This window comes from Mobula hypostoma, chromosome X2, assembly GCF_963921235.1.
Source record: "Mobula hypostoma chromosome X2, sMobHyp1.1, whole genome shotgun sequence".
In the NCBI taxonomy this organism is placed as follows: Eukaryota; Metazoa; Chordata; class Chondrichthyes; order Myliobatiformes; family Myliobatidae; genus Mobula; species Mobula hypostoma.
Genome location: NC_086129.1, coordinates 32338547 through 32365881, shown reverse-complemented (window position 1 = coordinate 32365881; position 27335 = coordinate 32338547). Strand labels below are relative to the sequence as shown.

Below are 27335 nucleotides of genomic sequence, written 5' to 3'. Positions count from 1 at the left end.
TTATGATCAATGATATCTTCACAAAGGTACCAGTGGATATAGGTAGGTCACTGTTTGCGGATGATGGGGCCTTGTGGAAAAGAGGCAGGAACATGGACTATATAATCAGGAAACTACAAGAAGCAATTGATGAAGTGATGGAGTGGGGTTATGATTGGGGATATAGATTTTCAGTAGATAAAACTCAAATTGTATTTTTTACCAGGAAAAGGGTTGAGGTAGGGAAGAAGTTAAGGATGTATGGGGTTGAATTAGAAAGGGTTGCATCATTTAAATTTCTGGGAGTTATATTTGATTCACGATTAACATGGGCAGACCATATCAGGAAAGTTGAGGAGAAATGTAAAAAAGTAATAAATGTGATGAGATGTTTGACTGGTAGGGAATGGGGAGCAAGTTGTTCAGCTTTGAAGAGAATGTATGTGGCTTTAGTAAGATCTGTATTGGATTATGGAAATATAGTATATGGATCAGCAGCTAGGTCTCTTATAAGGAAACTGGATGTGATTCAGGCTCAGGCCTTGAGAGTGTGCAGTGGGGCTTTTAAAACGTCACCAGTGTCAGCCCTACAGGTAGAAATGGGAATAATGCCTTTGGAACTAAGAAGGATGCAACTGATGGCAAACTACTGGGCTAACTTGCAGGGGCACAATGATTCTCACCCTACTAAAGGAGTGTTGCAGGAGTGCTGGGAAAATGGGAGGTTTCAGAGGGATACCTTTAGTCGGGGAGGGAATGATATCGCGAAAGAATGTGGAGTGTTTGATCTGAGGATAAGTCCTTCAGTAGTTTATCCGGTTGTAGCTCCATGGAAGCTTGTATGGCCTGACATAGACTGGCATTTGTTAGAGGTAAAAAGGAAAGAAAGATATAAAACAGATTTGGTAAATGCATTTAACTGTCATGTGATGGAAAAGTATAGTGATTATACTCACATTTATACAGATGGTGCGAAGGAACCTGAAACAGGAGTGACAGGGTTTGGGGTGGTAATACCAGCGAAAGAAATTGGAATCAGCAGAAGAACATCTAATAAGTTAGGGGTGTTTACAGTGGAGATGCTGGCAGTGTTGGTTGCATTGCAATGGGTGCAGAAAGCCAGACCATCCAAAGCATTGATATGTTCAGATTCATCCTCAGTTCTAGCAAGTTTAAGGTCTTTTCATACAAACAGTCGGCAAGATGTACTTTATGAAGTCCTTCAGTTAGTTACAAGAATTGCAAATCAGGGAGGTCAGGTAAAATTTCTATGGGTTCCAGCACATGTAGGGGTGAAGGGGAATGAGAGGGTGGATGAGTTGGCAAAGAGGGCGTTAAAGAAAGAAAATGTGGAAATGCACATTAGTATCAGTAAAGCAGAGGTTAAGTGTGTAATCTGGGAAAAAGTCAACTGAATGTGGCAAGAAAGATGGGACAGTAAGGGGAAAGGGAGGCATTTATATCAAATACAAAAGAGTATTGCAGTTACTAGGGTAGGTAATGGAAACAGAAGAGAGGAAATTGTGTGGACTAGGTTAAGGCTGGGGCACTGTGCATTAAACAAAACATTGAAAATGATAGGGAAACACCAGACAGGATTGTGTGAGGAATGTCAGGAAGACGAGTCAGTAGAACATGTAGTTCTGAGTTGCAGGAAGTATGGGATACAGAGAGAGATGATGAGAAATAAATTAAGGGAGTTGGGGATGCAGGAATTTACATTAAAAAGGTTGCTGGGCATGGGTGAGAGAGCACAAGTCCGGGTATTTTTAGCGTTTTTAAGGGGTACAGGGGTTTTTTTATAGAATATGACGAATAAACAGGAATAGGATACTAGGACGGTCAAAGATGGGAGGGTGAAGTGTAGGTTTGTGTGTGTGTGTGTGTGTGTGTGTGCGTGTGTGTGTGATTGGGTGAAGGGATTTAGAATGTATGTCTAGTGCACATTCTGGAGCAGAGGGTGGCGGTAATGCACCATTAAGCTGGATGCCAACCGCCGTAAAACAAGATACAGACAGACAGACAGCGTGGCTTTAAGGGCCGGAAGGTCTATTCCACGCTGTATCTCAATACATAAAAATAAACAAATAAATCCCAGGTTTACATGTTTGCATTTTCTATCTTTATGTCCAATTTAATATATTAATGTCTCCTCTAGGTTCTTCTATTTTTTGCTTTCAATGCAAGTAACGAATGATTTTTCCGATATTTGGGATTACGTATGGAAATAGAACCTGATAGTATTATTAGTAGGGAAAAATAAATATTTTTGCAACAAAGAAAAAAACAGAAGCTGCTGGAGACTCTCAGCAGGTCAAACAGCATTAATGAAAGAAAATTAAAATTAGATAGAGCTTTGATTATTTTGCATTTTGGCAGCTTAGACGAAACTCTCCGGAAGCTGCTCAGGAAACACCTTAGGGCCCACCAGAATCACCGGACGCTGATTACGCGATGACGCCACGGCGCCGTTGCCATGGCTTGTCGTTGTGTACCGGTCCAAATATTGTTGGTGAGTGTTATGATGGCGTACCGATCCGTGTGAGTTCTGCGTTTGCAGCCGTGGCAATGAGAGGTTCACTGAATTAAGAATTAGTAAATCGGTCGGAGTAAAAGTCAGCAGAACGGCCGTGATGTGTGGCGTTAGTTAAACTTGAACTCCCGCAGCGACGATCCAGTATCTCGCCGCCACTTACTGGATGCGCCGTTGCGCCTGCGCACTAATTGCTCTGGGACCGTGAGAGGGTCAATGAAACGGGGACAAGTTCCTAATTGTCCAACTCAAAAGATAAATCACTGCAGTGTTTTGCTTTATGGGTAGAACTGATGAATACGATAGGTATGACCGCGTTAACGGGGCTATATTATAGACGACCGAACAGTTCGCAGGATTTAGAGGAACAAATTTGTAGAGATTGCACTCTGTTGCAAGAAACATTTAAGGTTGTTATAGTAGGTGATTCTAACTTTCCACGTATTTACTGGAACTCCCAGTAAAAGGACGAGAAGGGATAGAGTTTGTCAGATGTGTTCAGGAAAGTTTCCTTAATCAGTGCACAGAAGCTCCAACGAGAGACTTCATACTTTATTGTCGCCAAACAATTGATACTAGAACGTACAATCATCACAGCGATATTTGATTCTGCGCTTCCCGCTCCCTGGATTACTATGCGATACTTGATCCGCTATAAGGGAACGAGACAGGACAGGTGACAGAAGTTTGTGTAGGGGAATGTTTTGCATCTGGTGATCACAATGCCATTAGTTTCAAAGTAAGATATGTCTGGTCAGTTGGTCAAGATTCTAAAATAGAGAAAGGCCAATTTTGATGGCATCTGAAAGGATCTGGTAAATATGGATTGGGACGGGCTGTTTTCTGGCAGAGGTGTACTTGTTAAGTAGGAGGCCTTCAAAAGTGAAATATTGAAATTACAAAGCTTGTACCAGTCGGAATTAAAGGTAAAGATAACAGGGCTAGGGAACCTTGGTTTTCAAGAGATAGTGAAACTCTGATTAAGAAAAAAAGGCAGGTAGGAACAAATGAGGTACTTATGGAGATAAATGCAAAAGAACACAATAAAGAAATCAGGAGGGCTAAGAGAAGGCATGAGGATGCCTAAGGAAACAAAGTGAAGGAGAATCCTAAGGGATTCTATAGATATGTTCAGAGCAAAAGGATTGCAAGGGGCAAAATTGGTCCTCTGGAAGATCAGAATGGTAATCTATTGGTGGAAGCAAAAGAAATGGGGGAGACCTTAAATGGATTTTTTGCATCTGTATTTACTCGGGTGATGGAAAGGGTCTGTCTCTTGAGTAAGTGCAGATGCAAGAAATCCATCAAGTCCACAGATGTGAGGCAAAGCAGCAGTGAGGTCGTCGACCTTATACAGATTACCAAGGAGGAGATGTTTGTTGTCTTGAGGTAAACTAGAGTGGATAAATCCCCAGGGCCTGACAAGGTGTTCCCTTGGACACTGTGGGAGGCAAGTGCAGAAATTGCAGGGGCTTAGCAGAGATATTGAAATCATCCTTAGTGGCAGGTGAGATACCAGAGGATTGGAGGATAGCTAATGTTTTTCCACTGTTTAAAAACTGCTCCAAAAATAAACAAGGAAATCAAAGGCTGGTGAGCCTGACATCAATAGTGGGATGTCTTGTTTAATCTTTCATGTTATGTTACCAAGACTCAGCATATGGATGATAAATAGAAGAGAACACAGTAGATCTTGAGGGATTCCAGACTAGCTGTGGCAAATAAAGTCATTGCAGAGTTTCTTGGCAAAAACTATGGAGGAGACAAAGAAATAAGATGAGTATAATTCTGTTCAGCTGGGCAAAGGATGTGAGCTATAGGAGGAAAATTATATGACCAATCATGTCAAAGGCTGGCAAAAGAACAGGACGCATGACCATATAATTTGGTACCATGATAGGGTAATTTCAGTTTTGCAGTAGGGGACGAAACTCAGGAACCACAGTTATCCCATTTACTTGCCACAGTCATGGTCAGCAACAGTAACTGTGAGTCTTTTCAAGTTAGATCAGTCCCAGCTGATATTTAAGATATTTCGAAGACAGTGTTGATAAACTTTTCAAGTGCCTTCAGATGTCATCGGTATGTTGTCCAGGTTTCTGATGCATACAGGAGTGCTGGGATTACCACTGCTTTGTACAATAACATTCTGGTGTGTGTTCGGATGTCATGAAAGACTCTTGTTCGGAGATGTCCAAAAGCTGTTCCAGCTCATTTTTGATTGTCTTTGACAAGGTGCCACACATGAGGCTGCTTAACAAGATGAGAGCCCATGGAATTACGGGAAAGTTACATACGTGGATAAGGCATTGGCTGATTGGCAGGAAACAGAGAGTGGGAGTAAAGGGATCTGGTTGGCTGCCGGTTACCAGTGGTGTTCCACAGGGGTCTGTGTTGGGGCCGCTTCTTTTTACATTGTACATCAACGATTTGGATTATGGAATAGATGGCTTTGTGGCTATGTTTGCTGATGATACAAAGATAGGTGGAGGGGCCAGTAGTGCTGAGGAAACAGAGAATCTGCAGAGAGACTTGGATAGATTGGAAAAATGGACAAAGAAGTGGCAAATGAAATACAATGTTGGAAAGTGTATGGTTATGCACTTTGGCAAAAGAAATAAACGGGCATACTATTATTTAAACGGGGAGAGAATTTAAAGTTCTGAGATTCAACGGGACTTGGGAGTCCTCGTGCAGGATACCCTTAAGGTTAACCTCCAGGTTGAGTCGGTGGTGAAGAAGGCGAATGCAATGTTGGCATTAATTTCTAGAGGAATAGAGTATAGGAGCAGGGATGTGATGTTGAGGCTCTATAAGGTGCTGGTAAGACCTCATTTGGAGTACTGTGGGCAGTTTTGGTCTCCTTATTTAAGGAGACGTTGGATAGGGTACAGAGAAGACTCACTGGAATGATTCCGGGAATGAGAGGGTTAACATATGAGGAACGTTTGTCCGCTCTTGGACTGTAGTCCTTGGAGTTTAGAAGAATGAGGGGAGACCTCATAGAAACATTTCGAATGTTGAAAGGCATTGACAGAGTGGATGTGGCAAAGTTGTTTCCCATGATGGGGGGAGTCTAGTACGAGAGGGCATGACTTAAGGATTGAAGGGCGCCCATTCAGAACAGAGATGCGAAGAAATTTTTTTAGCCAGAGGGTGGTGAATCTATGGAATTTGTTGCCACGGGCAGCAGTGGAGGTCAAGTCATTGGGTATATTTAAGGCAGAGATTGATAGGTATCTGAGTAGCCAGGGCATCAAAGGTTATGGTAAGAAGGTGGGGGAGTGGAACTAAATGGGAGAATGGATCAGCTCATGATAAAATGGCGGAGCAGACTTCAATGGGCTGAATGGCCGACTTCTGCTCCTTTGTCTTATGGTCTTATTTAAGATGATGTTGGATCTCGTTATTAAGGTTGACATTGGAGGAGAGGTGACTTCCAAGATACGGAAAGTGGTCCACGTTTTCCAGGGTTGTTTCGCCAAGTTGAATTGATGGTTCTATCCGATTTGTCTCAATTGGTAACGGTTGATAGATGATCTGAGTCTTCTTGGAATTGCTGGTAAGTCCAAGTTTCGCGTATGCACGGTTGAAGGCAGTCAGAATCTGTTGTAGGTGGTTTTCTGAAAGAGCTGCAACACTGTTGTCATCTGTGTATTGGAATACGATGAGGGAACTCGTGGATGTCTTCGTTTTGGATTTGAGACGGGCAAGATCGAAAAGTCTGCCATCTGTTCTGTAGACAATTTCGATTCCTGGTGGGTAGGTTGTCCTGGATGATGTGGATGATTGTCGCAATGAAGATGGTGAACAAAGTTGGGGCAATCACGCATCCCTGTTTTACTCCTGATCTAACTTGAAAAGACTCACAGTTACTGTTGCTGACCATGACTGTGGCAAGCATGCCATCGTGGAAGAGTCTCAGGATTCGAATGTAGTTTTCAGGGCATCCATAGGTGGATAGGACATCCCATAGGAGTTCCCTTGATACCGAGTCAAAGGCTTTGGTGAGGTCGATGAATGCCATGTACAAAGGTTGAAGTTGTTCACAACATTTTTCTTGTAGTTGTCGCATTGTGAAGATCATGTCGATTGCTCCACATGATGGTCTAAAACCGGCTTGCGTCTCCTGAAGGATCTTCTCAGCTAAAGGCTTGAGCCAGTTGTTCATGATGCGGGTGAGGATCTTTCATGCTGTTGCTAACAGGGAAATTCCACGATAGTTTCCACATTTGGATCGATCGCCTTTCCTTTTGTAGTTGGTAACGATTGCTGAGTCTCTAAAGTCTGCTGGTACGTCTTCATTTATCCAGATCTTGATGAGAAGTTCATGCAGTTGGTATAGAAGCGGATTACATCCAATTTTGTAGACCTCGGCTGGTATTCCATTGAGTCCAGCGGCCTTGTTGTTTTTCAAGGTTTTGATGGCTTCCTTCACTTTCTTCAAGTGTTGGTATTTTGCTTAGGGAGTCGTCAACGGGCTGTTTTGGAATGTTGTTAATCGCATTCCTGTCAAATGAGACAGTTTGATTTAGAAGATCTTCAAAGTGCTCCCTCCATCTAGAATTGATGTCAGCATTGCTCTTCAGGATGGTTGAACCATCTTTGCTTTTGAGAGGGGCTTGACCGTGCGTGGATGGGCCAAAAATAGCTTTAGTTGCGTTGAAAAAGCCTGGAGTGTTGTTGGCGTCTGCTAGTTGTTGGATTTCCTGAGCTTTCTTCCTCCACCATTGGTGTTTCAGGTTTCGGGTGCTCTTCTGGACTGCAGCCTTGCATTCCTGATAGTGTTTCCTTTTGGTAGCCGATTGTTAGTCATTTTTTAAAGTAATGAAAGCTTTTCTCTTTTCGTCGATGAGTTGTTGGAGTAGTTTGTCATTATCATCGAACCAATCTTGATGTTTTTTCGTCTTGAACCCAATTGTTTCTTTGTAGGATGTGATGATACCGTTCTTCAATTGATTCCAGTGTTTTTCTACAGCTGGTGGGATTTGTTAAGGCAGTTGTTCTTGAAGATTTTGTTGGAACATGGCTGATGTCTTAAAGGATGTCAACATTAAATTTCTTTATAGTGTTCTGATTTTGGTGTTTCCTTTTGGACCGAATCTTCATTCTCATGGTGGACAAGATGAGTCGATGGTCTGTCCAGCACTCGTCAGCACCAAGAACAGCTCTTGTTATCAGTATATCTTGCTGGTCCTGAGATCGTACGATGATGTAGTCAATGAGGTGCCAGTGTTTGGAGCGTGGATACTACCAGGAGACTTTGTGCCTGTTTTTCTGGCGAAATAGGGTGTTTGTAATCACCAGGTTGTGTTCAGCACATTTGGTGAGGAGGAGTGTTCCATTGGCATTGACCTTGCCAACTCCTTCCTTGCTTATTATTCCAGTCCAGAGCCTATGATCTTTCCCGACTCTGGCATTGAAGTCTCCCAAGAGAATGACCTTGTCGTTGTTGGAAACAGAGGAAAGGACGTGGTCAAGTTGGGCGTAGAAGTTCATCTTTACTTCATCTTCAGTGTCCAGAGTTGGAGCATAGACGCTGATGATGGTAGCGTGTTGGTTCTTGTCAAGTTGGATTCGCAGAGTCATGAGACATTCGTTGATTCCCAGTGGTTGCTCTGTCAGCTTCTGAAGTAGGCTGTTTCAGATGGTGAAACCAACTCCATGGATCCCCAGTTGTTTAGGATCAAGTCCTTTCCAGAAAAAGGTGTATTGACCTTGCTCTTCCTTTAGTTGTCCTTCTCCAACTCTGCGGGTCTCACTCAGAGCAACAATGTTAAAGTTGAATTTTTGGAGCTCCTGGGCAACAAAGGCAGTTCTCCTCACTGGTCGGTCTGCCTTTGGGTTATCCATCAGAGTTTGTATATTCCAGGTTCCAAATTTCATAGTTTCACTTCTCGATGTTTTTCGACCGCATGATGGTGATCCCTCTGGACGCAGCTTTCCAGACAGGATGGGGTGAAGCAGACAATGTTTAGGGCACCTTTTCTCACCCCTTCCCAGTTCAGGGTGAGCAGAGTGGATCCTAAATAGGGCTGCTCAAATGTGAATACTGCTGCCGAACAACTTTCCTGCTTCTGTCCAAAAGCTGAACGACTGAATCAAGTATTCACCGCTTTCGTGCCGGTTCTTGAGTAGGAGCTTCCAGCCATCACGTTGCCTGCTCCCATTGCCCTTCCCCGATTGCCGAAAGACTTGAAGAAGTGGCCCACAGAGCGAAGACACCTGTGCGTGTATTTGTTTCACATGTACTTGATGTTGGACTCCAAGAAGCACACGATACTTCAGAAATCAATGGCATGGAAACCACAACGATTGGAGCTGATGGATTTGTTGCAGCCTTCATCCGCCTTCACAGCTGTTGAGTTCGAAGTAACTTCGTCCGCCTGTTCCACCGTTGAGGTCTTGGTTGGACTGTTGTTTGTCAGGGACCTCACCCTTGACCTTACCGCCATGGATGACCCTTCCAGGAGAAAAAACTCCAGACGGGATCGCTCTCGGGATCTCAGGACCACACAAGCCTCTCCACCATGACAAAGTGACAATCCATAGAACTGAATACTCTTGCAGGCTGTCACCCAAATTTTTGGAGCATGGCTTTGTTACTTGCAGGACAAATTTAATCATGTTAAAGGTACACATTTCTGGTCTAAAATGTCATCGTATGTTAGGAAGTTATTATGCCAGTAATGTTGATATTGGTTTCAATAAAATAATTATGAATTGCTTGGTAGTGATAGGTTGACACCTTGTAAGTTTAGTGATGGTATTCAAATTAGTTAGTGTACTGCCTAGATGAAATAGCAGTCTATAATAAAGCGTAATGCTTAAGTTTCATAAAGCAATGTACCCCATTCAAGATTTGGCAATGGTTCTCTAAATCTCAAAGACTTGAAGTTGTGGAAATGACATTTTGAATTGGTTTTGAATCTACTGTGATTTTAAAAAAGACACTTTTAACAATATTTTCTTGAGTTCCTAGTGATTGTAGCATCTTCATATAAACCATACAATTTTTGTTTGCAAATTAACATTAAATTGATATTCTCTTTCAGAGAAGGCACAAGGATCATATAAGTATTGGAGTACTGGCAAGAAAAGTTCTTTTGCTAACTGTTAAAGTATATTGTGAGGGTTGACTAGATTGACACCCAAAATTGTGCAATTTTGGAGATGTAAAATGTACTGAGGACAAACTTCAGTTGTTTCTTTAATTTCTACAGAAATGTCACCACAAGAAGTCAGGAAGTTTAACAACAGAACTTTTATTCTGTTTTTGTTTAAAATTCAATGTTAGATTCTATTATACCAACAGACTAGAATCATTTCTTAAGATCTGGTGATATTTATGGTGAAATTCAAGGAAGCAAGCTGTTTTTATTTTAAATAGGGAGAAGAAAACAAATGAGCTGGAAACAAACAAACCACTTGGTATCTGTGAAGAGAACAGACTGTCATTTAACCTTTGCTAGAACTGACAGATGTTTGTGTCTATGACTGAAACTTTACTGGATCAAAATATATTAACTCTTGGTGATCCCAGGGAGATTGTTCTCGATGGTCAGTTTACCTCAAAGTTTCCACTGAGGTACTGAAATAGGGAAATCAGAGATGCACTAGACATCTGTACCCTCCTGCTTCACTGTTGGTCTCACCACCTGGTCCAACAGTAAAATACAAAGCCTTGAGCTGATGGAACGGATGTATTTGCTTCCAACGCCACAGCTGTATGCCATTCTGCACCCATACAACTCACTTTTCCATAGTTGCATTCATCTGTTGTCTCCATGGCATTTATTGATCCACAGGTCAACCCTGTCTTGATTCAGAATGATTCAGGCTGCAAATGGTAATAAGTCGTCATGTGAAGAACCTGAGGCCTTGTTCTCAGAACATCCCAATGACCTTTTTGTGTAGCTCAGGATTGAATAATCAGAAATATTTAAAAGGCTATTTTAATTCTACTTCCCATTCCCATTCTGATATGTCAATCCATGGCCTCCCCTACTGTCGTGATGAGGCCACACTCAGGCTGGAGGAACAATACTTTATATTCCATCTGGGTATCCTCCAACCTGATGCCGTGAACACCGATTTCTTGTGCTTCCGGTAATGCCCCCTCCTTCCTCTTCTTCACCATTTCCCATCCCCTTTTCCCTCTCTCACCTCATCTCCTTGCCTGCCCATCGCCTCCCTCGAGTGCTCCACCCCCCTTTTCTGTTTTCTATGGCCTTCTCATCAGACGGCACCTTCTCCACCCCGGTATCTCTTTCACCAATCAACTTCCCAGCTCCTTACTTCATCCCTCCCCCTCCCGGTCTCACCTGTCACCTGGTGTTTCTTTCTTCCTTCCCCCACCTTTTAAATCTACTCGTCATCCTTTCTTCTCCAGTCCTGCCGAAGGCCCGAAACATCGACTGTACTTTTTTTCCATAGATGCTGCTTGGCCTGCTGAGTTCCTCCAGCATTTTGTGTGTGTTGCATATATTCTAGTTAATTGTTTTCTACTTCATATATTAAAATAAAAGACAATGGAGGTAAAAGTACATTACATGTGTCCTAATTCTTGGACCACTGGGGTATGTTTCGGGGTAAGAATGAATTGTACAAAAGGGACAGGTTGCACCTTAATAAGCGGGGCACCAGCATTCTGGCAGGCAGGTTTGCCTCTGCAACACGGGTGTGTTTAAACTAAGTAGTGGGGGCGGGGGGGATGAACTGGAAACATAAGGATGGAGATAAAGGGAAAGTGAGAATAAGAAAAGTTAAGAAAGACAGCAGAATCAACAGAGCAGAAAGCTCAAGGAGGGATCGTATAGTGTGGCCAAGTGAAATAGGAATTGATATGGGAGGTGAGGGGAGTAATGAATTAAAAGTATTGTATATGAATGCACGGAGTATAAGAAATAAAGTGGATGGGCTTGAGGCACAGTTGGAAATTGGCAAGTATGATGTTGTGGGAATAACAGAGACATGGCTTCAAGTGGACAGGGCCTGGGAAATGAATATTCAAGGTATACGTCCTATCGAAAGGACAGACTGATGGGCAGAGGGGGTGGGGTGGCTCTGTTGGTGAGGAATGATATTCAGTCCCTTGCAAGGGGGGACATAGAATCCGGAGACGTAGAGTCAGTATGGATAGAACTGAGAAATTCTAAGGGTAGAAAGACCCTAATGGGAGTTAGCTACAGGCCCCCAAACAGTAGTCTGGATGTAGGGTGTAAGTTGAATCAAGAGTTAAAATTGGCATGTCACAAAGGAAATGCTACAGTTGTTATGGGGAATTTCAACATGCAGGTAGACTGGAGGAATCAGGTTGGTACTGGACCCCAAGAAAGGGCATTTGTGGAGTCCCTCCGAGATGGATTCTTAGAACAGCTTGTACTGGAGCCTACCAGAGAGAACACAATTCTAGATTTAGTGTTGTGCAATGAACCGGATTTGATCAGGGACCTCGAGGTAAAGGAGCCATTAGGAGGTAGTGACCATAATATGATAAGTTTTAATCTACAATTTGAGGGGGAGAAGGGAAACTCGGAAGTGTCAGTATTACAGTTGAACAAAGGGAACTATGGTGCTATGAGGGAGGAGCTGGCCAAAGTTCAATGGAACAATAACCCAGCAGGGATGACAGTGGAACAGCAATGGCAAGTGTTTCTGGGAGTAATGTGGAAGGTGCAAGATCAGTTCATTCCAAAGAGGAAGAAAGATCCTAAGGGGAGTAAGGGGAGGCCGTGGCTGACAAGGGAAGTAATGGACAGTATAATAATAAAAGAGAAGAAGTATAACATGGCAAAGACGAGTGGGAAGCCGGAGGACTGGGAAACTAGCCAAGGTAAACTAGCCAAGAGTATAAAGGAGGATAGTAAAAGCTTCTTTAGGTATGTGAAAAGGAAAAAAATAGTTAAGACCAAAATTGGGCCCTTGAAGACAGAAGCGGGTGAATTTATTATGGGGAACAAGGAAATGGCAGACAAGTTGAACAGGTACTTTGGATCTGTCTTCACTAGGGAAGACGCAAACAATCTCCCAGATGTAATAATGGCCAAAGGACCTAGGGTAATGGATGAATTGAAGGAAATTTATATTAGGCAGGAAATGGTGTTGGATAGGCTGTTGGGTCTGAAGGCTGATAAGTCCCCAGGACCTGATGGTCTGCATCCCAGGGTACTTAAGGAGGTGGCTTTAGAAATCGTGGACGCATTTTCCATTGTTCTGTAGATTCAGGATCAGTTCCTGTGGATTGGAGGATGGCTAATGTTGTCCCTCTCTTCAAGAATGGAGGAAAAGAGAAAACAGGGAATTATAGACCGGTTAGCCTGACGTCAGTGGTGGGAAAGATGCTGGAGTCAATTATAAAAGATGAAATTATGACACATCTGGATAGCAGTAACAGGATCGGTCCGAGTCAGCATGGATTTACGAAGGGGAAATCGTGCTTGACTAATCTTCTGGAATTTTTTGAGGATGTAACTATGAAAATGGACAAGGGAGAGCCAGTGGATGTAGTGTACCTGGACCTTCAGAAAGCCTTTGATAAAGTCCCACATAGGAGATTAGTGGACAAAATTAGGGCACATGGTATTGGGGGCAGAGTACTGACATGGATTGAAAATTGGCTGGCTGACAGAAAACAAAGAGTAGCGATTAACGGGTCCCTTTCGGAATGGCAGGTGTGACCAGTGGGGTACCGCAGGGTTCAGTACTGGGACTGAAGCTGTTTACAATATATATTAATGATTTAGATGAGGGAATTAAAAGTAACATTAGCAAATTCGCCAATGACACAAAGCTGGGTGGCAGTGTGAAATATGAGGAGGATGTCATGAGAATGCAGGGTGACTTGGACAGGCTGGGTGAGTGGGCAGATGCATGGCAGATGCAGTTTAATGTGGATAAATGTGAGGCTATCCACTTTGATGGTAAGAACGGGAAGGCAGATTATTATCTAACTGGAGTCAAGTTAGGAAAACGGGAAGCACAACGAGATCTAGGTGTTCTTATACATCAGTCACTGAAAGCAAGCATGCAAGTACAGCAGGCAGTGAAGAAAGCTAATGGCATGCTGGCCTTCATAACAAGGGGAATTGAGTATAAGAGCAAAGAGGTCCTTCTGCAGCTGTACAGAGCTCTGGTGAGACCACACCTGGAGTACTGTGTGCAGTTTTGGTCTCCAGTTTTGAGGAAGGACATTCTTGCTATTGAGGGAGTGCAGCGTAGGTTCACAAGGTTAATTCTCGGGATGGCGGGACTGACATATGTCGAAAGATTGGAGCGTCTGGACTTGTATACTCTGGAATTTAGAAGGCTGAGAGGGAATCTTATTGAAACATAAGATTATTAAGGGATTGGACACGCTGGAGGCAGGAAGCTTGTTCCCGCTGATGGGTGAGTCCAGAACCAAAGGCCACAGTTTAAGAATAAGGGGTAAGCCATTTAGAACGGAGTTGAGGAAAAACTTTTTCACCCAAAGAGTGGTGGATGTATGGAATGCTCTGCCCCATAAGGCTGTGGAGGCCAAGTCTCTGGATGCTTTCAAGAAAGAGATGGATAGAGCTCTTAAAGATAGCGGCATCAAAGGTTATGGGGATAAGGCAGGAACTGGATACTGATTGTGGATGATCAGCCATGATCACAGTGAATGGCGGTGCTGGCTCGAAGGGCCGAATGGCCTACTCCTGCACCTATTGTCTATTGTCTATTAATGTGAGGAACTCTTTAAAATCTAAAGTTATCCATTTTGGTTGAATGTTATAAATATCATATGTGATAGAATATTTTAGAAAAAAATTACACCTTCAAGTTCTTTCTTTGTTAGTAATGCTAAGACGATTTCCTGCATATGAGGCAAGTTACAGCAGTGGTTTGCCATTGCCTTCTACCAGGTGAGTTTCCAAAGAGATCACCAGCTTGTAACCCAGCACAGATGGAAAGCGTGCAGGGGAGCTGGCTGGATTCGAACTTGGGACCTTTCGTCCCAAAGTCCGACACTGATGTCACTACACCACCAGCCGGGTCAGTAATGCTAAACACACTATATAATAGTAGCAGCAGGTTGAAGTCACTTGAAATAAAATTTGGTCGTAGTGTATTTTACTACAATTGACTAGGAGGACTTTCTGACTTTTCTTACCATATTAGCTTCATATTTTAGTCTGCTTTTTAATCACTATTTGAATACATTAACAAGTTAATCAAGGAAATATTCAGCAGACCAAGCATCATCTACAGAAGGAGAAATAGAGTTAACATTTTGGGATGAAGACCCTTTGTTAAATGTAGGGACTGACAAAGGTCTTCGACCTGAAATGTTAACTCCGTTCCTCTGCTGTCTGTCCCACTAAATATTTCCAGAGTTTTCAATTTCTATTTCAGATTTCTGGCATCAGCATTTTTATCTTAATTTTCATAGTTTAATTTTCTTTTTATTTTATCTTTATTCAACAGCTAAAAACAGTTGCAGACAAATATCTCAACATTCAAAGATCAAAAGTCAAGAAAATCCTCTTGATACAGGCATTAATTCCGATTATTTCCTGTGAATCTTTACAATGAAAAATCAATAAAATTGCTTCACCGTCTAGGAAATGATAACAATGGATACAAATAAGAATCCAACACTGAGGAGAATGCATTTTAACCAAGAGACTTTTATACAATTGAAAGAGGTGCCAGTCGGGCCACTTCCACTGGAGGAAGGAGATGCTTTTCACTTAAATTTATATGACTCACTGGAGTCTGATTCTGACAGTTTAATTCAAGAGAAGCAATACCAATTGAAGCTGAAACATCGCATTCAGGAAAATGAAGAAGTGGTTTTTCAGACTTTTGACATTGAATTTGATATGGAGAATGGAGATGATGACGAGAATCTCTATGATAGTCTGGAAGAAGCAGAAGTTGAAAATAACTTTGATGGAAACAAGTTTGAAACTGACCACAAGAGTAGTGAAGAGGCAAGGTAATTGTAATTTTTAAAAATGCATTTGAACAGTGTTTCTTGTACTAGTCACTTCTCTGCTAGCTCTCTCATGGATAATTCATACTAAACTACAGGAAAACTATAATGTCCTTAGCTACAACTAGTTCACCATAATGTTACCAGGAAAAAGCCACAGAAGGTGACTGTAATAGAGATAATTTCTGTCTAATGAGTTTTCGTTAAGTAAGTAGAGACAATCCATTCCCTGTGGTGAATGATCTGGTAACCAGAAGTCATAGAGTCGAAATAATTGACAAGAAATCAAGAAAATTATTTGCTGTTTATTGGGATCTAGAACATTCTACCAGGGGAGAAAGTGGTGAAAGCTGATACCTTAAGTATTCTTAATTTTAAAGAGCAATTGAAAAGGTACCTGAAAACTATGGATTTCCTGTAGTGCAGAAAAAAAGACTGCAAAACTAAATATATTTCATCCCAAGACTAATGTAGTAGTAATGGGTCAAATTGTCTCAATCTGGTTGATAGATCAATGTGATTCCAAGTATGAGCTAAATTTGATTGAGATGTACATGATCATTTTGGATGTAGATATGGTAAATGGAGCAAAACTATTCAGTACATGGTTCGAATGTTGGCATTTCCAACTTGTGATCTGGTATGGTAATGAAAAAGTCATTCAGGAATTTAAAAATGGAATTGGATTGGCATTTGAGGGAAAATAATTTTCAGAGCTAAAAGACCATAAGACATAGGAGCAGAATTACGTCATTTGGCCCATCGAGTCTGCTCCATCATTCCATCATGGCTAATTTATTATCCCCCTCAACCCCATTCTCCTACTTTTGTAACCATTAAAGCCTTTACTAAACAAGGACCTATCAACCTCTGCTTCAAATACACCTAATGACTTAGCTTCAATGACAATAAGTTCCACAGATTCACCACCCACTAGCTAAAGAAATTCTTCCTCAACTCTGTTCTAAAGGGATGCCCTTGTATTCTGAGGCTGTGTCCTGTGCTTGGTCTTAGACTCCGCCACTATTGGAAACATATGTCCACTCTGTTTGGGCCTTTCAATATTCAATAAGTTTCAATGAGATTCCCCCTCCCCTTTATTCTTCTAAACTCATGTAAGTACAGAGCCAAAGCCATTAAATGCTCCTCATATGTTAACCCTTTCATTCCCGGGATCATTCTCGTGAACCTCCCCTGGACTCTCTCCAATGCCAGCACATCCTTTCTTCGATAAAGGGCAGAACATTGCTCACAATAATTTAAGGCAGAGATTGATAGGTATCCGAGTAGCCAGGGCATCAAAGGTTATGGTGAGAAGGTGGGAGAGTGGGACTAAATGGGAGAATGGATCAGCTCATGATAAAATGGCGGAGCAGACTCGATGGGCCGAATGGCCGACTGCTGCTCCTTTGTCTTTTGGTCTTATGGTCTTAAAATGGTGGAGTCCTGCATGAGCCAAGGTTCAAGTATTCACAAGCATGTTCATCCAGGCATGCCATATAGATGCACCACCTTGGCATTGCCTTCGATCCCCACCATCACAGAACCCAGCTTTAACTGAATTTGTTTCAGCCACTGTCTCTGTGTGTGTGTGTGTGTGTGTGTGTGTGTGTGTGTGTGTGTGTGTGTGGATTCAATGAAGGATTTGTGACCAAATAATACTTCAGCTCATTTACCTGTTCTAGTATAGATACAACACTGCCACCTACTGGTCCACATGTGTCCAATCAACTACCCTCCATCACTGCTATACAATGACTTCCACAGGGATTGCTCTCAATGTAAATCCCTTGTCCACTCGTCTCACCCCACTGATCTCATTCCTGTCACTTTTCTCTGCAAGTGGGGCAAGTGCAATACCTGCCTCTACACCACCTCCCTCATCACCATTCAGAGCCCCTAACAGTCCTACCAGGTGAGGCGACACTTCACTGTGAGTCTGTTGGGGTCATCTGCTGTATCTGGTGCTTCCAGTGTGGCCTCCACTACATCGCTGGGACCTAAAATAAATTAGGGGACCACTTCGTTGAGCACCTTTGCTCATCTGCCACAAAAGGCTGGCTTTCCCAGTGGCCACCCATTTCAATTCAACTTCACATTCCCATTCCGACATATCAGTCCGTGGGCTCTTCTGTTGTCACAATGAGGCCGGTCTCAGGTAGGAGGAGCAACACCTCGTATTCCATCTGGGTAGCCTCTAACCTGAACATAAATTTCTCTAATTTCCTATAATTTCACCCCCTCCCTCTTCTCTCTGTTCCCATTCCCTATTCTGGCAACCCTATTACCCGTTCTCTTCTCTTCTCCTGTCCATCACCTTCCTCTGGTGCCCCTCCTCCTTCTCTTTCTCCCATGGTCCATTGTATTCTATCAGATTCCTTTTTTAGCCCTTTTCCTCTTCCACCTATCACCTCTCAGCTTCTCACTTCATCCCCTCTCCTCCAACCCACCTTCCCCCACACTTGGTTTCACCTATCACCTGCCAGCTTGTACTCCTTCCCATCCTCCCACCTTATTCTGGCTTCTGCCTCCTTCCTTTCCAGTTGTATTGCAGGGTCTCAGTCCGAAAGGTCGACTGTTTCTTCCTCTCCATTGATGCTGCCTAATCTGCTGAGTTCCTCCAGCTTTTTGTGTATTGTGTGATTTGCAGAATGTTTTATGTTTACACATTGATTTCAGTGTGCATCATCTACAAGATGCACTGTAATTACTGGCCCAGGCTACTCTGATAGCTCGTACATTCTCCTTCATGTTTAGAAATGCAACAGCACTAAATCGTGGAATTCCTGAGTTTCACAATTGACAATACTCTCACTAGGTCTGCAGTGATTCAAGAAGATGGCTCAGATAAATAGAGTGGTATTGCCAGAGACATCCAGATTATATTTATTTATTTGTTGAGCTACATCATGGAACTGGCCCTTCGAGCCGCGTCACCCAACAATCCACTGATTTAACTCTAGCCTAATCACAAGATAATTTACAATGACCAATTAACCAATTAGCCAGCACATCTTTGGACTGTGGGAGGAAACCAGAGCACCCACATGCACATGGGAACTAAAATACAAATAGGTTTACAGAGGATGCCGGAACTGAACTCTGAACTCCGATGCCCCAAGCTGTAATAACGTTGCGCTAACCGCTATGTGACCAAATCACAAAAATGAAGAAAAGAAATAACAAAGCAGTTTTTGTTTGAAACCTTGCTTGAAATCTTATTGTCAGAATGGATCATTTCAAGTGATACTAATGACTAATTTTCCAAATATAAACTTCACAAGGTTTATTTCACTATATCATGACTAATTTGTCATGTTGTGTAATTAAAGTTGCTGAATTGAAACAAAAAGATTGTAAAGTGCTTCTTTGTGGCCTACTTTGAAACATACTTTAAATCTTTTGTTACTAATTGAACAAAAGGTTATCAAACAATTGGTAAAGAACACTTGTTTAGATGTGCAAGAGATGCTGAACAAGTGTTTCAGATTCCTGGTTAACTAATGAGGTTACGGCAAGAGACTCAAATTTATGCAACAATATTTATGTAGCTTAATGGACTACATTATTAGTGCTCATTATGGTCATGTCAAATAAAACAAAGTATCCGTTTAATATATTACGGCTTCACAAATACTTCATCAATCAGCATGAGAGGCTGAATAGGAATAGTTTACTGGAAATTACACCTTATGCATTTAGGTAGCGTTTTCAATAACCAGAACTCTTTGCTTTTCAATATGGATATGAAAAGTGTTATTAAACATTTAGTTTCCATTTATTCTTTTAAAGCTGTTAATTCATGTTGTGTTTATGGATATATTCTTTGCAAAAATGACACTTCCCTAAGAGACTGATAAGCACAAACACAATTTGCCTTAAGGTAGGCCATGCAAAGGAAAGCAGACTTAAATAGCAAAAAAATGCTGTTATTATTTCAAACAGCTATTCTTTGAGACCTTTGGAAAAACACTGTGTTGAATGTTCCTGAAGACTTTGTTGCAGGTATTGAAATTACTTTTGCTGAACTTTAAAGTAAGAGTTGCCTATTGCGAATAAGACATTAAAAAACGACCTGATTTCCCTAGGTGGTAAACGGTACCCACATAGAACTCCAGGATGTATGTACTTATTTAGAATACTTTATGAAATTCATAAAGTATCCATAAATTTCAACCAGCATACTGAAGTACTGTATCTGGTATTTATTCTTGGTTCCTCACCCTAGTAATGCTGGAGTGTATAGAATTGCTGATAGGAGCTTAGTGGAGACTGTGTTGAAGATCCTCAGAATGCACTACCAAAGTTCAGATTGCTCATGCAAATGTGAATTTCAAAGTCTAATTTTAATAATATTTATTAATCCCCAAAGTAGTTTGAAATTAAATTCATAAGATGGAATAGTGATTTTAATATTAAATGCCTATCAATAATTTTACAGATGTGCTCTTTTGAGCTTAAGGAATATAGTGAAAAGCTGAGGTTTTGTTTCAAATGGAAAAGTAAAAATAAATCCAAACTTCCTCCTAATTCTGCCGATTGTTTGGTTTTAATCCCATGTATGCAACCACTCTAATCTACCATTATTTACAGATATTTCAACCTCTAAAAGCCATTACTCTTGATGCCATTTTCCCAATGTTCAAAAATCTACTGAAAGAACTATTGTGTATTTGTGCCTTCTGAATGTATGTACCACATTTCTCAGTTTCTTATCAGTTTCTAGTTTTACTTGATGTGATATATCTTAAGGCATTACATAGCCCAATAAATATCTTACTGTTGTATTTTTTTGTATTCAACATCTCTAATATATAATATATCCTTAATTTGTCACAACTAACTGTTGCAAGTAAGGATTTTTTTTCCATTTTGCAACCATTTCTAATGTTAGCATTCTCAGAATTTACTGTCTTGTTAATGTATATATATATATATATAATATATAATAGTCTTATCCTACAAAAACGTATACAGTAGCTTTTCCAATTAATCAGGTTTCAATCCATTCTTATTTTACACTCCTGCAGAAATCACACCAATGACAAATATGCCAGCCTAAGGTATGATCCCAATTGGAGGAATACCAGAGGGGGAGCAGAGATTCTTTTGTCCAAAGACACGCTTCAACAACAAAGCCCACATGTCAATAATCCACTGATGAATTTGCTCCAGGAGTCAGATGACTCATTAGAGGATAGTGTTGCAATATCCCAGGAACTTAAGCACCCAGATTTATTGGAACATAAAAAATTAACAAATAAATCTCTTGGAGCTCGATTTAGTTTGAGAGAAAATGGTAATAATGCAGAGAAGCAACCTAAAAAGCAAAGACCTCCTTCTCCTTCTTGCAAATGTGACAGCAATCAAGAAGAATGTGATTCTTTTGATTCTTCTGTCTCTGATGATAACAGTACAACTGATTTGCAAAACCACAAGAAAAGCACATCAGTAAATACTGCAAAAATGGTACCATGGGTTAAAAATGGGAAAAATAAATGTCACAATGTTAAAAGTGACAATGAAATACTGAAGGACCATAAGTATAGACACGTTAACTTATTGGAGCAAAAAAGACAAATGGGTAAATCCCAAGGAGTTAGATTTAGTTTGAGAGAAAATGAAAATAATGAAGAAAAACAATCTGAAAGGAAAAGACCACCTTCTCCTTATCGTAAAAATATTGAACGCAGTCAAGAAGAATGTGAATCTTTAGATTCTCTAGGATCTTATGAGACCAATAAGAGTGACTTTCAAAAAGATATGAAAATAACAACAGACAACATTTTGGAAACAGGATCCCAGGATGACCAGGGGAAAAATAAACATCACCATGAAGAAGATTTTGAAAAATTAAATGATCACTATCAGAAAGAGTATATGCAGTACTGGGAGTGTGAGTCAATGCATAGTGATGAAAACATAAATCGTGTTAGGAGCAGAAATGTCCCTGAGATCTCCTGTGACAGGAAATTACAAACAAAAGAGAGATCAAGGAATGACATTGTGGCACGTAATAAGCAAACTCTGGGTGCACACAAAATAACCTCATATCAACAATTATATAATGAAATGAAGACCAAAAGTACTCAGGAGGTAGGTAATGGTAATTTTATTTTATTGACCATGTCCTTTACAAGAGCAGAAACCTTCCTACTTTTCAGTGTTGAAGTGCCTGCGTCTGAAAACTGGTTAATGTGTTCCAACTAAAGTGACCAAACTATTGCATATTTGGGATTTTGTTATGTACAACTAGGAAAAATGAAAGGTCATCAATTTGAAATATTAACTGATTTTCTCTTATCAAATGCTGCCTGAGCTGTTGAGTACTTCCAACATTTTCTGATTATTTCTTAGTCAGAATTTTGCTATTACCAATTTCCAATTTGCTATTTCTTAGTCAGAATTTTGTTATTACCATTTTCCTATTACCAATTCAATCAAAACTGGATTTGTCCCACTGCTTGGTCTTATTTTGGCCAGATGTGGACAGCAGAATGGACTGACTCTTTGAACCCGGAAAATATTCAGTATATGCAAGGCTTCAGAAAGGAGGAGTCCTTGGCCAGTTTATTGCTGAGATCCGATCCATGTAATAGCTGGACAGTCTTTGACAAGAGGCAAAGCTGGCCTTCTAGTCAAATCCGAGATGCTTTTTTCAAGGGGAAAACAATTTAAAATTTCTAATGGTTTAAAAAGTATTGAAGTTGCCTTAGTAATAAAATAATAAAAGCTTATAAAATACAATTAAAATTATAAACTAGGAAGTAATTAGCAGCAATAAAATGTAATTAAAGTTACTTTACTTATTCCTATTTAATGTCTGAGGTGAAAATTCCTATTCATATGATGGGATTGTCACTACTTCACCAGGCCTGCCTTGAGTAGGATGAGTGTTGTGTATTTTCTTGTATTAATCTGTACAGCCTGTACGAACACTGGGTCCAGCAAATCTGGAACTTCCTTATCTGAGATTGACTGCTGATGTTCAGTCAATGTGGAACTGCAAACAATACACAGCTCAGTTTCACCCTTTTAGTTAAGTTACAGGTTTTTTTCTCCCTGAGGTTGATTGATAAAGATTATATTTTTTTCCTTTATAAAAAAATCTATGTTCATTCTGTGTTTTAGTGACTGAATCAAAGATTTGCTGAAATCTAGTAATTTTCATTCAGATATGATGGCACCAACAGTAACAACGACATAATATAGAGAATTGGCTTAACAGCAGCAAGCAGAATAGAATATTTACAGGTCTTTTTCAGAATGTTTAAGTACAGCATGCATTTCGAAAGGCAATGACCTGTATTGGAAGCAGGTTGAAGTACAAGGTAAGGATAGGTTGCTGAATTCATCAGGACTTTGGTTAAAACCATTTTTGGAGTACTGTGCTCTGTTTTAATTTCAGAACTAGTGGAAGAATATACTGCCCTTAGTTAATGTTGATTAGTTAGTTGGTTTTGTGTCAACTTTCAAAATTGATTCCCCTGATGAAGGTTTATCCTACTTTGAAGATTTGAGGAACTGGACTAAAGGGGGTGAACATTTAGGACAGAGATTTGGAGAAATTTCATTATACAAACCACGCTAAATCTTTCAAATTAACTGCTTTGGAGTGCTGTGGATGTTTTAACATTGGTTATTATTGAAGGCTAAGATCAATAGATTTTCAAAATGATGATTGGATTCAAAATTAGCTAGCCATAGAAGATGGGATAGTGGTGGAGGAGTGTTATTCTGACTGGAAGTATGTGATCAGTAATGCTCAACAGGGATCAGTGCTGGGACCCCTGTTTGTGATATGTGTAAATGACTTGGACGAAAATGTTGATGGGCTGACTAGTAAGCTCGCAGATAATTCAACAGATGGTGGAGTTGTAGATAACGAAGAAGGTTGTCAAATGATACAGCAGGCTGCATGATCATTTGTAGATAGAGGCTGAAAAATAGCAGATGGAGTTTAATCCAGGCAAATATGAGATGTTGCACTTTGTAAGGTCAAATGTAAGGAGAAAGTATACAGTAAATGACAGGACTCTGGGGAGCATTTATATAGAACATAGCACAGGAACAGGCCCTTCAGCCTATGATGCTACGCCAAACTTATAGACTAATGACACCTAATCCCTTCTGCCGCACAGGGTCCATATCCTTCAATCTCTGCATATTCATGTTCATGTGCTTGTCTAAGAGCCTCTTAAATGCCTTTATCATATCTGTCTCCACCACTACCTTTAGCAGTGCATTTATGGCACCCACCACTCTGTGTAAAAAAAAATCCTACCCTGCACATCTTCTTTGAAGTTCTTCCCCCCCCTACCCACAACTTTAAGTACACATCCTCTAGTATTAAACATTTACAGAAGGATTGGAGAAGAATTGGAGAAGGGCAGGAGGAGAGAGAGCAGCGTGCCTGCGCATGTGCAGCTTTCCAGTGAAAAATGATACCGTATCTGTTAAATAGGGGCCGTGGACAATTCTGATTTGATGGAGAATGGATGTGAAAGCACAGAGGAACATCTGGAGAAATTTTTGAAATGCTCGTTCGCTGCTGTTGTTACTGCGTGGTCGGGAATCTTTCGGAGGGTATGCCTCAAAATCCCTGGCCTTGCCTGCTTTTGGCGACCGAGAAGGAGGTTGAATTGTTCGGACAGAGATGGTGTTCAGTACTCGGTGTCGGAGAGCTGATCAGAGCTCAAAGTTTTCGGATGACTCAGAGTCGGACTGTGATTGGCATGGCAGGGAGAGTTTTTCTTCCTTCTCCTGTCTGCGTGAGATGTGGGACATTTGAGAGACTTTGAACTTTACTGTGCTCATGGACTTCTTCATCAAGTTATGGTATTGTTGCACTGTTGTAATTATATGTTATAATTATGTGGTTTTGTCAGTTTTTTCAGTCTTGGTCTGTCCTGTGTTTTGTGATATCACACCGGAGGAAATATTGTATCATTTCTTAATGCATGCATTACTAAATAACAATAAAAGAGGACTACGTGTCTTCATAATCTAATAATCTTCAGATATGAGTCCATAGTTCCCTAAAAATAGCAATGCATATTGGTAGGGTGGTGGAGGTGTATGACAAGCTTGCCTTAATTGGCCATTGCAAATAATAGCTAGGAAGCCATGTTGCAGCTGTATAAAACAGTTTTTGAGCTGCATTTGGTTTTGTGTGCACTTCTAGTCACTATATTAGAGGGAGGCTGTGGAGGATTTGAAGAGGGTGCAGAAGTAGTTCACCAGAATGTTGCCGGAATTACAGAGTATGATCTATAAGGAGGGATTAGACAAACTTGGATTTTTGCTTCTGGAGTGCTTGAGGCTTAAGGAAGATCAGATTAAGGTTTATAAAATTATGAGGTAGATAAAGTCTTATTTCCAGATTAGAAATGTCAGATACAAGAAGGCATAGCTTTAAGGCTGAGAGGAGGAAAATTTAAAGGGAATATGTGGAGTTAAGTTTTCTTTTTAAACACAGAATGGGAAGTGCCTGGAATGCAGTGCCAGGGGTGGTACTTGAAGCAGACACAATAGTTATGTTTAAGAGGCATTTAGACAAGCACACAGGTACAGTATATAGGGAATGTAGAGCTATAGATCATATATAGGCCGAAAGGTTTAGTTTAATTAGACATCATGAGCCAAAAGGCTTGTTTCTGTTCTGTACTATTCTATGTTCTGTGCTGCTGAGGGTTGGAAGAAGAACAAAACACATGTCAGCTATAATTTTACTGAATGGCAAAACAAGTTTTATTTTCTCATAGTGAAATCTGTTCCAGTTCTGCAACCTTTCAAAACTAAATCCACATATTAACTAAAAGTGGGGTCTTGATAACTGGAATATTATTTAAAGCATTAGTTAATTTTGATAATAACCATACTATATGGCCCCAAAACAAAGAAGGATCACCAGACTTGCGAAAAAGAAAACTTGTCATTGAAGAAACGTACATCAGAATATACACAAAAGCCTATTCCAAAAACTGTTCTCTTGTTTTGTTCTAAACACAGGAGATTCTACAGGTGCTGGAAATCCAGCGTTACACACACATGACGCTGGAGGAACTCAGCAGGTCAGGCAGCATCTATGAAAATGGCTAAGCAGTCAACGTTTCAGGCCAACACCCTACATCAGAATCTAGTTTTGTTCCGTTGTTGTTCCTGCTTGTGTTGTTCTGTGTTTTGTTGTTATTGTATGGCACATTGTGGGCATGCTAAGTTGGCACCAGAATGTGTGCTGACACTTGCGAACTGTCCCCAGCACATTCTTGGGTGTGTTGATTGTTACAGCAAATGATGCATTTCACTGTATGCTTTGATGTACATGTGATCAATAAATCTGAATTGGAATCTAAGTGGTCACAACTTAGTCTGCAACAGATGTCAGTTGAGCTACTTTATTTTTCTAGTTGGCATATATCTTGCTCCCTTTTTTGATGCTATCAATTTTTATATTTTTTTCCACAGTGCCTTTACTGAGTCAGCGAGAGGTACAGTATAGACAGAGTCCATTGAGGGGAGGCTGAGCAGTGTCCACAACTCTCTACAGTTTCTTGCAGTCAGTCACATGCAGAGCCATTATGCATCCCGACAAAATGCATTCTATGGTGCATCAATAAAAATTGGAATGCAAAATAATTCAAGGGTATCAGAGATGTAAGGTTACACTGATTTTTTTTTAAAGATAAGCAACCAGGAAACCAGAATGTGGCAAAAAAGACAGATATTGTTGTTTGTAATTCGTTCTTGACTAAAACCATGACATACAATTCTATAAAAGCAGATGTATAAAAATCACGACATCCAAAGATTAAACTGTGTCCCAAGTTTCAAAATGTTATTAGGAAGACTATTCTACAATTACAAGAGTTGTCTGCATTAGTGTATAGAACAATATAGGCTGCCCTTCTAATCCTCTTGGTCTAAAGGCCAACAGAGTATTAATACCAACGCCAAGGACAGGAAACTCTGGCAAGCCATCATCCGAGAAGGACCAGCAACTTTCGAAGCCAACAGATGTGCAGAATTAGAAGAAAAGAGAAGGAAAATGGAAAGAGAGGCAGCAACAACCAAAGCCCGATCTGCCATCTGGAACTACCTGTCCTGAATGCGGAAGAACTTTCAAAGCCAAGATTGGACTCATAAGCCACTTGAGAGCCCATAAGTAGATCAACAGAATGAAGACCATCATCCTCGACCTCGAGGGATAGCCACGACGACAATGACGACTTCTGAGCAATTTCTGCACCTGTCGTAGAACACAGCTGTAACAATATGCTCTCATGTTACAGTATGGAAACCTTAGTCATAGAAATATACAGGATAGGCCTTCAGCCCATCTAGTTTGTGTCAACCACCAGCCACCTATTGTACAGTAATCTTACGTCATTCAATTTAAAAAAAAATTCTCCCACATTTTCATTAATTCCCACTAGATTCTATTACTCTCCCACATACTGGAGGCAATTTATAGTGACCAATTAATTGACCAATCACTCTTACTTAGGATGTGAGGGGAAACCTAGTGGAAATCCATGTGGCTACAGGGAAAATATGCAAGCTCCACACAGACTGTACTCAAGGTCAGGATTGAATCCAGTTTCTGGTAATGTAAGGCAGCAGCTCTACTAGTTGTGCCACCTTATCCTTCGCATTACCATGCTTGTGGCACTGTTAACAGCCATGTTAGCAGATCTTAGGAAAGATGTGTTGGCATCGTGAGGATTTGCAACGTAGATTTAAGATTGAAATTAGGATTTAAATGTTAAATTGATTGAAATTTTTGCTTGCGCTCCCTAGAATTTGGCTTGTTCAGGAGGGTGATTTATTTTAAAATACTAACTTTCAAGATACTAAGAACTGAAA

At 40.7% G+C, this 27335-nt stretch overlaps 1 protein-coding gene across 1 annotated transcript in view; it reads left to right on the top strand.

The window, feature by feature from the left end:
• Window positions 1–2479: 2479 nt before the first annotated feature.
• The window catches only part of jhy (junctional cadherin complex regulator), a 72860-nt gene continuing 48004 nt past the window's right edge, over window positions 2480–27335 (top strand). The window contains exons 1-3 of the mRNA XM_063038502.1: window positions 2480–2491; window positions 14960–15473; window positions 20501–21566. Coding sequence (XP_062894572.1) covers window positions 15100–15473; window positions 20501–21566 — 1440 coding nt within the window. The 5' untranslated portion in view covers window positions 2480–2491; window positions 14960–15099. The remainder of the gene's footprint in view (window positions 2492–14959; window positions 15474–20500; window positions 21567–27335) is intronic.